General features: G+C 32.4%; 1 protein-coding gene across 1 annotated transcript; it reads right to left on the reverse strand.

Moving 5' to 3' along the window:
- Nucleotides 1-4,375: 4,375 nt before the first annotated feature.
- HHP1 (heptahelical transmembrane protein1) lies at nt 4,376-7,113 on the reverse strand. Its single transcript, XM_028060608.2, has 4 exons — nt 6,575-7,113; nt 6,396-6,485; nt 5,531-5,588; nt 4,376-5,381 (listed from the first exon to the last, which is right to left on the reverse strand). The coding sequence occupies exons 1-4, from the start codon at nt 6,841-6,843 to the stop codon at nt 4,698-4,700; spliced, it is 1,101 nt and encodes a 366-aa protein (XP_027916409.1). The 5' UTR covers nt 6,844-7,113; the 3' UTR covers nt 4,376-4,697.
- Between the last annotated feature and the right edge of the window lie 4,255 nt (nt 7,114-11,368).

An 11,368-nucleotide genomic window follows, 5' to 3' on the forward strand; every position in this document is an offset into this window, starting at 1 on the left:
GAGTAAACAAATCAATTATGGGAGCATACAAGCATTTAACAATTGTCAATCTCGCTCAAGCTAAGGAGCTCTCGCTCAGGCAACAAGGTCTCTCGCTCAAGCGAAAAACTTTCGCTTAAGCGAGATTGAAAACAAAGAGTACTTCGAGTTCTCGCTCAAGCTAGCTCATCTCGCTTAAGCGAGACGCCTTCGCTCAGGCGAGCACTCAAAAATAAAAGGGTGCGAGTTACTGTCATTCTCGCTTAGGCAAGAGCTCCTCGCTTAGGCGAGAGCTTCCCGTTTGGGCGAGAAACAACTCGCTTAGGCGAGCATAACATATCTCACCTGCTCTCGCGCATGCAAAGCCAAAAATCCATCCAGAAACAATACACTGATTATTTTCACACCATCAAAAGCACATCAAATTATCAAGAGCACCCAACAGAAACAAAAAGACACATTATTTATAAAAGCATGAAAAATCCTAGCTTCCCTCACCTGGATAGATGCTAGTGGAAAGCACAGGCACCTACGACAACGAAGCCAACAGCTTTAGGAGCATACTCAAGAGGTGGAGCAGAGAATGAGGTTGAGCTTACTTGAATCTGAGTGAGCTTCGAGCCCTAGCAGAGCACTGTTTGAGGGGAAAAGAGGAGTAAGATGACTGATTTTTGCAAAATGGGCAGAACATGAGAGGGTTAGGCTGGTTTAGGGGTTTTGGGATGCCTTATGAGCCAGCCTTAGGCCCAACTGACTAAGAGAGGCCCTTAAATTTTAGGACAAAATTAAAATGGGTCTTACAATACAAGAAAAAAAAAGCAAATACAAACCGTCATTTAAAATTAAAAATATTAGTAATTTGATTCCTATTTTTAGATTTTTTTATTTGTTTTGGTTATATATTTATTTTTTAGAGGTCTTATGTTTTTTTTACTAAATTGAGTTCCTATTAAAAAAGAAGAAGAAAAAAACTCAATCGAGTTTCTTTATGTTTGGTGACGGATCTTAATCAAAATATTTTGGAGAGCAAAAATAATATACTCAAAATTTATATATTTAATATTATTGTTACTAATTCAATCAAAATTAATACATAATTTAGTATAGTTATAATTATAAAAGAAATTACTCATATCTATTGGATTATCCTTCGTTTTCTCATATTCTTGAGCTTGTCAATAATTGAATAATAACTAAGTTTTTTGTTTTTGTTTTCCAATGTAAATAGTCATATTCTATGCAAAATATTCACCTTCCATTTTATTAATATGCATATATTGATTCAGAAGTAGTGATGACAATCGGATGGGGTGGGAATGAGTTTCATTATTCCATACACATCACCCTAGAAAAAATTCATCATCATCATCATCCCTATACCCAAACTCAACCAGTGTCAAACTTTTGTTCATCCACATCCCCACCAGGTAACAGGTATATACTCGTACGCTTACCATGTACCAACTTTTTTACTGTTTCAATATTAATTAATTAAATTTTATAAATGATTAAAAGTTTATGGTAAATGAAACATAATATTATAAAATGTTCAAATATTCAATATTAAGAGGAGGGTTATTTCTTCCATATAAAATATTTAGAGAAAGAAATTATAATGTACATTTCACATTAGAATACTATATAAGATTTCATGAGAACATTTATTAAATTTGCAAACGAAATCTTGTTAATAAAATTTAAAATTACTTTTCAAAAAATATAAAAGGAAAACAAATATTTAAGTTAAAATATATTTTAAATGTCTATTTATTTCAATTTTTTAAATTCTAATGAATATTTTTATAAACAAATAAAAGTTATAATACATTACTTGATCAAAATAGCGCAAAGAAAAAATATTAAACTAATAATAATAAATTTTAACATTGATTTTGTATCTTTTGAACTTCAATATATTTTGGATGTGTCAGGTGGATCACCAATTTATTCGTTCCACACTGATTTAATTACAAAATAAAAGGAGATATTTTTGTATGGGCTCCTGACCTATTATACATTTTAAATATGCAACCCTTGCATGAAGTTTGTTAAGAGAGAAAGTAGAGTGACACTACTAAAAAAAATTCATATTTCCTGCCAATTTTGTTTTGAAATTTTTTGTAGGAAATACTTATAAATTTTGTTATGAAAAAAATTTTGCAGAAAACTTCTGCCAATTTTGTTGTAAAATATTTTGTATAAAACACTTTTCGCAACAAAATTTATAGGAAATACTTACCAATTTTGTAATTTTGTAGGAAATAATTACCCACGAAGAAATTACTTGCCAATTCAGATCCTTTAAAAAAATAGCAGTAAAAAATAATTTCTTGCAAAAAAAAATTAACGAATTTGCAAGAAAATTCACATGTAATATGAGAATTTTTAGTAGTGTGAGAAACAGAGAGAGACAGAAGTTTTGAGTGCCTATGGTGAGAAAAGAAGAAGTCATAAGAGAGAGTGAAAAAACATAAAAGAACAACTAATTTATCTTGTGCAAGTCTGTGTAGAGAAGCTACCTTGGAGAAAATGTTTTATTCATTTTCTCATATATTGAGGTTCACTCTATTATTTATTTAAAGTATCCATTGGGGGTTTTTATTCACCTTGTTGGTGAAGAGAATAATGATTTGTTGATCCTTTGAATTTCCAAGAGAAATTTGTGGTGTACCCATTAATTTTTATTAGCGGAAGTTTTTACTGGACAAGGTCCATGGGTTTTTCCTCCATATCGAAGTTTTCTCATGTTAAAAGTTTTTTTGTGTTTATTGGTTCCTCTTTCTCTATTTTATGTATTTTATTATTTTGCATATTATTTATTTAGGAAATATTTGATATGGGTTTTGCTTTCGCGCTTGGTTATATTTATTTTTTTGAGATCTTCCCAACAGGATGGTGATAAAACAAATTCATGGCAATTACCTTAAATTTGTATATTATAGTGAATAAAATTTATTTATACAATTATAGTGACAAAATTAAACTATAATAATGAATTAGAAAATAAAAAATAATTATATAAAAAATTAAAATAGTATTCTACATGATAAAATAAATTAAAAATAAAAATATTTAAAAGTTATCAAATATATATCTTAAAAGTAAATTAAAAAACTATTAAATGAAATTGAACTAATAAAAAATAAATATATAATTAAAAATACGATAAAATAAAAAATAGCTTAAAGATTTAAAAAAACTTTCCACGTATCACTCCCACACTTACATGTTTATAGAAACATAGGCGGTTGTCAAAAGTTAAATTTGTTATTATAAGTTATCAAGTTTCGGATTATTTGTTTATATGTTTAATCTTGAAGAGGAAGAGAGCATCGATATTTTTATACTTAATTGCATTTTTTTATTTATAATCTTTTATATTTACGTCAATTTTGCTTCGAAACTTTCAAAATTTCAGAAGTTGTATTATCTGGATTTTAAAATTCTATATTTTTTATTAATTCATTGTTGGATTGTTAATAATGTGATAAGGTGTATGCATCTTTCTTAAATCTTCAATTGTTACGCTAAAATGTCATTAATAAAAAAGTAAAGTGGTAAATTTTATAAAGTTAAAATTTGTTTCCTAAAAGATTAATGGTGAAAAATGAAGTTAAATCATAGCACTAACTAGTCCAGTAATTAATACGTAGCTAATAAGTTGGTGGGTGCAGAATGTTCTTCTTTTCTCGAGAACAATAATTAAATAATAGGTGAACAGTGAACGTTGTTAAAAAGCGTGAAAACAATTCAAAAGTTCAAATCTCCATAAAATCACAGTTATTGTTATGCGAGGATTGCAGTTCAAGAAATTAAAGTCCACTCCTTCCCTCCAAAACACCATCGCCATGCATTCTGCCATTTAAGGACTACCATTTTTAAATTATTTTATGTAATTAAGAACCTGAAAAGTCCCAATAACACTGTTGTCAAATAAAAGGTCTCTGACATACCATTAAAGAACAAAGAAAAGTGGGAAACAATATTCAAGACGCTGTTTTTTTATCAGGAAAGGAAATATCTGAACAGATAAAAAATTTTACACTATTTTATACTCATAATAACTACGTTAAAGGAAAGTTTGGTGTACTTAACAAAGGATTATTCTCTTCATTTTTTTTCTTATTGTTTTCATGAAAACATGTCATTGGACTTATTTTTTATTTTTCTAGATTTCTGTGTCGTTTTTTAAAAGTTTTTCAGGTCAACCAACCCTTGATAACTTGAGCTAGCACGTTTCTTTTTCTCAACAAAAAAGTTGCAGAGACAAGATTTGGTTCATTTGACTTTTGAGCCACACATGTTAAGCCAACCACTATCGACGCAAAGCAGTTTTAAACATTGTTATCGACAAGTTTGGCACTGTAATTTGACAGATTCAAAAGTTGCAATACAATTAATAAAGAAAAGGAAGAAGGCTGTTATATAGATTTTCTAGATACAATCTTAAATATATTGAACAACAAATTAGAAAAGAAAAGGGAGCGAATGAAATATATGGTGAAGAATAATTTCTAAAATCCCTGTCTCTTTCGGACTTGTAACAATGAGACACTTGAAACGAACCTAACAATGAAACAAATGCTCCTTATGAATCCTTATGACTACACAAATGCTTGCGCCCCTTATACAATTAATACCCCAGGGAATCCATACAATGCTGCATATACGTATCTGTTATGAAAGACGAAGATTAAGATTAAGAAGAAGATATATAATCATGGAAGCGTGTCACACCCAAAAGAGTCACGCCACTCCAGCATTTGAAGAGTGGCTGCATAATGTGACAATGCTCCAACCACGACCAAAGCATGAAAAATTTGGTGGCTGTGACCTGCCAAATCGAACCACCCTGGTTTCCACCTTTCGGGTATTCTTGTGACATAGAACAAGGTCCCTGTCAGGTAAGACAATGCCATGGTACTTTCATATGCTAAGGTAATATTGCGCCGAGGATTGGTCCAGTTCACGAAGCATGCATGGATTGCAGGCACGATGCCGAAAAGTCCCATTGAGCAGAACAACATGGCACGAAATGCACGGTATTTGCTGGTGGAAAGTGTTGGGGAGAGCATTGTTGCGATGGTGAACACTCCCATGGCTGTGATCCCGGCAAGGTACATGATTTGCCAGTGAGGCTCACACAAGAAAACGTAGTAAATTTGAGGGAAAAAGGAGGTGATGATCATCACAACTATTCCTACATAGTCCAGTCGCCACAGGAACATGTTCAGGTTGTGGGAGTGGCAACAGAAGAGGTGGCACATGCTGCTGGAGAACAGGCAGAACATTGAACCACCTAGGAAAACAAAGAACGGCCACCTTGCTATAACCAGTGCTGTCGATTCAAGTTCGATTGTCAAAGGCATTTCATTATTTAAATCAAACAGTATCGTTGTTCCCTGCAGTTTCATCATAAATGTCAGTCTTCACGATATTGTTCAATATGATGGATGATTTTGATTGTGTGTTGAGATCAATTTTGTTAATTTTCACTGCTAGTGGCAGGGTGTGTTTATCTGTTTTTCTAATGTGATCATAGCTCGCTTACCAGAAACAAATCTTTGATGTTATGAGAGACATTTTTTTCCGCACTCGAAGAAAAAGACCTGCAAAAGATGAACATGAGAAATTAGTTGGGTTCTGGTAAAATCTATCATACTAGTAGTAGCTAGCTAGGTAGTTCACCTAATATAAATTCCTAAGCACGATGGCTAATATAAAACGACAAAAAAGAAGGTAGAAGCTAATTCTAACTTATAAATTGAATGATGGACTAAGGCAATTTCCTAAGCATCCTCATTCTAGTTAAACTACCTCTCAAAAGTAAATTGTACAAAAACGTGTACATCGACTGCACGACTTTCTGGGCTTAAATTTAAGAAAAGTGTTTAACGTCGCAGGACTGGTTTAGAGTATACAAAAAGATAAAAATTAGAAAAAGTAAATAAATTTAAATGATTTACTCTTTCAAAATACAAAGGTATGAACTCCAGTAAACACTTTTCCTGAAGAAAGTCTTAAATGTTAAAAGTTGTGATTATAAATTATGTATATGATAATCAAACGTGTGCTGAAGAAACAATTTCCATCGCTGTGCCTGGTTTGAGTGTGAGACAACTGATACAAAAACTCTGTTCCCATATTTAAAGTAATTCTCTTGCATAAATAAAGCAACTAGATTCCTAGATTTAGTTTGTTTATTCTAAATTTCAATCAACAGGAGGTGCCGGCAACATGCTGACATGTGGTTTCTTTTACATGAGAAAGGAATTGCTGAATCACAACCGACAATGGGCAACTAGATTTCTTGTTTTCTGTTACACGACAGAAACTCATAGTTTGTTTCTGTCATAACCCAAGGAAAACAAAAAAATACAAAAACAAAAACAAAAAACGGTTGTAGAATGAATAACCTGGATAGGAGTTGCAAGAGATCCACCACACGAGGCTTCATCAAATTGGCGAGAGTCAACCCAAGAAACAGTAAAAACCCAATGAAATGGCTGAAACAGCAGAAGCCCAGAAAGAAGAACGTTAGTTAGACATGAAAAAAAGGAGAGAGAAGAGAAAAAGAAGGGATTTTGTCGATTACGTCCAAACATTTATGGTTTCGTTGTGCCAGCGAAAGAGGCTGAAGAGGGCTTGTTTGAAGGGCCAATTGGCCCTGTAATAACGCAGAATGTATTCGTTGTCCTTCATGTAGTCCGGCAGCTCCCAAAACGACAGGAGAGGGTAGCGTTTTGGTCTGTGACGGTCGCAGAGGTTCTTCTTCATGGTCTCTTTGGACTGTGTAAAAGAGAAGGTTTCATCAGTTTCTCTGGGTTTGCGCTTCACCACGCATTTGGTATGAATACTGTTCATGAGGTACGATACTACGATACGATGCGCGGTGTGGAACGGTTGGTGAAGATTTTGATGATATGATATGATCTGAGAGATGATGATGATGATGATGGTGATGAGAATGTAAATGGTGGTTGCGTGGCTAAACGTTGATGCAGTAATGGAGGCTGCACAACTGCACCAACTGCAGCATTTAAGGAGCCTGAGTCAGTCTCCGTAAGCTCTGGCACTATTATGTGGGGTTTGTTAAAACTTAAAACCTCATGCACACACACACTTATTATATTTATCACAAATTATCGATTTCATTCTCATATATAGCTGGAACAATACCCTCTATTATTGTTTATCAATTTTCATTTCTCAAGTCAATATCTAAATTCGGAAACTTAGGTCACTGGTAAATCATCTACCAACTTTCATCTTCTACACCTTTCGTTTCTTTTAATTTAACCACACCAATCAATCCTAAATTTCCCAAACACTTCTACCAATCTTCGTTTCACATGGTTTTGGTTTGTGGAGTACACAAGATGTTAAGTGATGTCACGAAACCCAAACAATATAAGAGACACCACCTTTCTTAAAAGAGTTCTTTTACTTCTATTCTTAGTTCTAATTCTTGAGTTTTACGCTTTTGAATGATCCTTAATTAACGCTTCCGTTGTATTGTTTGTGGTATTTTGCTATATGTCTAAACTATTGTAATAAGTCGGACATTTACTATTTTACACTTCATATTAAACAATGAAAACAATTGTGTCCAATTAATTAACTTTCTGTATTTCTATTTTTATTTAATATGAAATGCATCGAATGTGGTTTGAAATAAAAGGAATAATATATTTTTAAATAAAAATGTGAAAATGTTAATGCGTTTAAGTTAATCTAAATATGCAGTAAATATGAATTAAAAAAAATAAAATGATTTGATTCCTATATGTTTACTTAAATTTATTTCTAAGCAATGAAACTTCAACTAGTTCACACGAAAGAACCACAGAAAGAAAGAAAATAAGCAATCAATAAACTCTAAGTACGGTTTACAACTATTACGTCCACATTATTCGTACATGGAGAATAAAGGTGTTTGCTGTTATTTTATTTAGGAACTGATTAAGAAATGTAGATGCGTTATTTCTATTTTCGTCTTTTATTAATAAGTATGTCATAAAAAATTCAATTATTGAGTTTTTTTTTCCTACACGTGAAAGACATTCGTAATATTCTTAATATTCATATACATTTGTGTGTGACAAACATTCCACCTACGTTAATATAGGCTGATGATTCGTAATATTGTATCCATATATGAATATAATTTGGTCGAAATACCTTTTTCATTACAAACATTCTACCAATATTAAAATTTTGTCTTCGTAACACATTTCATGTAATATGACTGAAAATTTATCTCTAATGATTATATCTTTTAGTGATTTAGTATCCCTTGAGAAAAGGAATAGTTGAGTTACAAATTATAAATATTTTATGTATCTCATAAAAAAGTGTTGTGTCTACATATTTACTATGTAATTATATATATATATATATATATATATATATATATATATATATATATATATATAATTGATATTTACGTATGATATGGTAAATTATAAGAAATTAAATATTGGTAATAAAAGTTACTTTAGGTTTATTTACTTGGAGGATCTTCTTAGTCAAAAGACTAGTGATGTGTTTGTACGTTGTTTCTCAACAGAATCTTAATTATTATTAGTGAAATGAGGTTGTGTTTGGTAGAGCTGTCAAAACGGATCATTTGATCCGGTTCTTTAAGGGTTGGTCATTTAGTGAGTCAATCCAATTGGATTCACACTCAGACAAACAAATTTGAACTTGATCTACCAGGGATTTGTGGGTTAAACAAGTTGGCTCACTAACTCAATTAAAAAAAATACAATTTATGTTTTCTTCAGTCCTAAAAAAACTAAATTATTATTTTGATTATAAAATTTAAATAAACTTCAATATAATCCAAATACAATCCAGAATGATGTTAAACATCATATACAAACCAAAATCTCAAAAATACAACTCAATCCAACCTAAATTCAAACCCAACATAAAACACTTGTGTGGCCCTTTAACTGTGGGTTGGTGAACCAACCTGACTCACCATGGGTTTAATCCTGGGTAAATCTAGTTTTTGGTGGACTGGGTCAAAAATGAATTCATACTAAAATTTTTAAATTTGTTTTAACCCAATCTAGCCTGAACCTGTCGTGATGGGCAGTGTTGGCTCACAGTTCTAACTTATGTTGACAGCTTGTTTGGATTAGAGTTGTCAAAACGGGTAACTCGGCCCGACCTGACTCGACCCACTACGGGTTGATGATTTAGTGAGCCAACCCAACCCGACTCACTTTTTGGCGAGCCAAAAAATTTCGAAGCCGGTCCGGCCCACCACGGGTTGGCGAGTTAAACGGGTTGGCTTACGGATTCACTTAATTAAAAAAAATCATTTTTTTATTTTTTATAGTCAAAACTAAATTGTAATTCTAATTAAAATCTAAATAAACTTTAATACAATCCAAATACAAACCAAAATAAAAAAAATACAAATTAATGTGTTGGATAAAAAAAACCTAACATGACCCAAATGTAAAACTCAACTTAATAAAAAAAAATAAAAAACACTTGTATGACCCTTTTATTTGCGGGTTGGCTCACCAACCCGACTCATCATGGGTTCAACCTGGGTGAACCGGGTCAAAAATCAACCCCTATTGAAATTTGTAAAAAAATTTCAATCCAACCCGGCCGAACTCGTGGTGAGCCGGGTTGGCTCGCGGGTTCCAATCCATTTTGACAGCTCTAGTTTGGATATTTAAAATGCTAGTTGAATTTTGAGAACTCTTAAATTTATATAAACATTTAAAATCAAATCAATTGTTTCTTAAAATAATTTTATTTTCTTTACCAGTTTAAAATGGTCTAGTTGAATTTTGAGTACTCTTAAACTTTATATTAAGATAAAGTTGAAAATTGGAAAAAACTTCTTTATTTATTTATAATTTAAATATAAAAAAAAACGAGGGAATAAGTCGAATGAAAGAAAAGTTTCAGTCTCAGTTATTTCTTCGGTGAAAGCTACACTTTAGGACAAAATAATATAAATATTATATATAGTTAATTATTTTTTATACTTAATACTAATAGTTGTAAAACTCATGTCCTTCTCTTATGCAAGTTAAAAACTTTCTAAAGTTTCTTTCATGTTTCTTAAATTTTCACCATAACATTCGTCCTTTTGAAAATTAATGAATTCACGAACCTAATTTTATCTGATCAAATTTTTATAAATATATGTTTATAATGAATGTAATGGATTTATTTTGTTATAATAATAATAATGTTAACTTCATATAGCTTTAATTTATTTTGTAATATTTCATTTATTGCAATACTTAATTGAACTATGTATTACATATTTGTCTATAGGTGTATTATTTTTGTCCTATCGATACCCGACCTCATTCGTCGAGGTCAGGTACTAATATTCACAAGATAATAGAAGTCCCACAGTACTTGTATCTGGCCTCATCTATCAAGGTCAAGGGTTGGATATTAGCTTCCACAAGAGAACAAAAGTTCCATAATACATATACTTGGCTTCATCCACCAAGGTCAGGTGTTGGGTACTAACTTCCACAAGAGAACAAAAGTCTCACAATACCCGTACCTGGCCTTGTACTCGGCCTCATCCATCAAGGACATGTACTGGGTACTAACTCCCACAAGAGAACAGAAGGCCCATAATATCAGTACCCTGCCTTATCCCTCAAGGCAAGGTATTAGGTAATAGCTTTTACAAGACAACAAAAGTCTCATAGTACTCGTATCCGACCTCATCCACCAAGTCCAGGTATTGGTACTGGCTTTCACAAGAGAACAAAAGTCTTATAGTACCCGTACCCGACCTCATGCTCCAAGGCCAGTTACTGGGTATTAGCTTTCACAAAGGAAACAAAATCTCCATAGTACCTATTTTTCGGCTTGACCCCATCATGACTGGATATTGAGTACGGACTTTCAAGAATCAAATATAAGTAGGGATTTTGTGGTAATTTCACCAACCCCAATGGACTTTAAAAACGGTTAAAAAAGGTATTTTTTACCAAAAGGCTTATCTCAGTGGGACCCACAGGTAAAACAGTATATATAGCACTTTTTCAATATACTTATTACGCAATTAATATATCCTAAAGTTCTCCGAGATTTCCTAACATCACTAATTCTAACTTAAGCATAATTAGGGATGTCAAAAAAATCCGTACCCGCGGGTATCCGCGGATAAAACCCGCAACGGATAGAAAACGGATATTAAAAATGGATACCCACTACCCGCGGGTACAGGTATTTTTGATACCCGCATGTTAACGGGGCGGGTACGGGTATCATAGTATTCGTACCCGTGGATACCCGTACCCGCTAAACTTACACCCCTTGACATTCTTCTCTTTCTTTTCTTTGAAATTGGGCATATACATCAAACCTTATATAGACAATGACGTTTATG

The sequence above is a fragment of the Vigna unguiculata genome, chromosome 3, assembly GCF_037176805.1.
Source record: "Vigna unguiculata cultivar grain cowpea cultivar isolate G323 ecotype 2 chromosome 3, ASM3717680v1, whole genome shotgun sequence".
Classification (NCBI taxonomy): domain Eukaryota; kingdom Viridiplantae; phylum Streptophyta; class Magnoliopsida; order Fabales; family Fabaceae; genus Vigna; species Vigna unguiculata.

Coding starts and splice junctions, on each gene's coding strand:
- HHP1 (XM_028060608.2), bottom strand. CDS start 6,843: ATGAACAGTATTCATACCAAATGCGTGGTGAAGCGCAAACCCAGAGAA. Junction 5,589..6,395: donor CTCTTGCAACTCCTATCCAG/GTTATTCATTCT, acceptor CATCTTTTGCAG/GTCTTTTTCTTCGAGTGCGG. Junction 5,382..5,530: donor ACATCAAAGATTTGTTTCTG/GTAAGCGAGCTA, acceptor ATGAAACTGCAG/GGAACAACGATACTGTTTGA.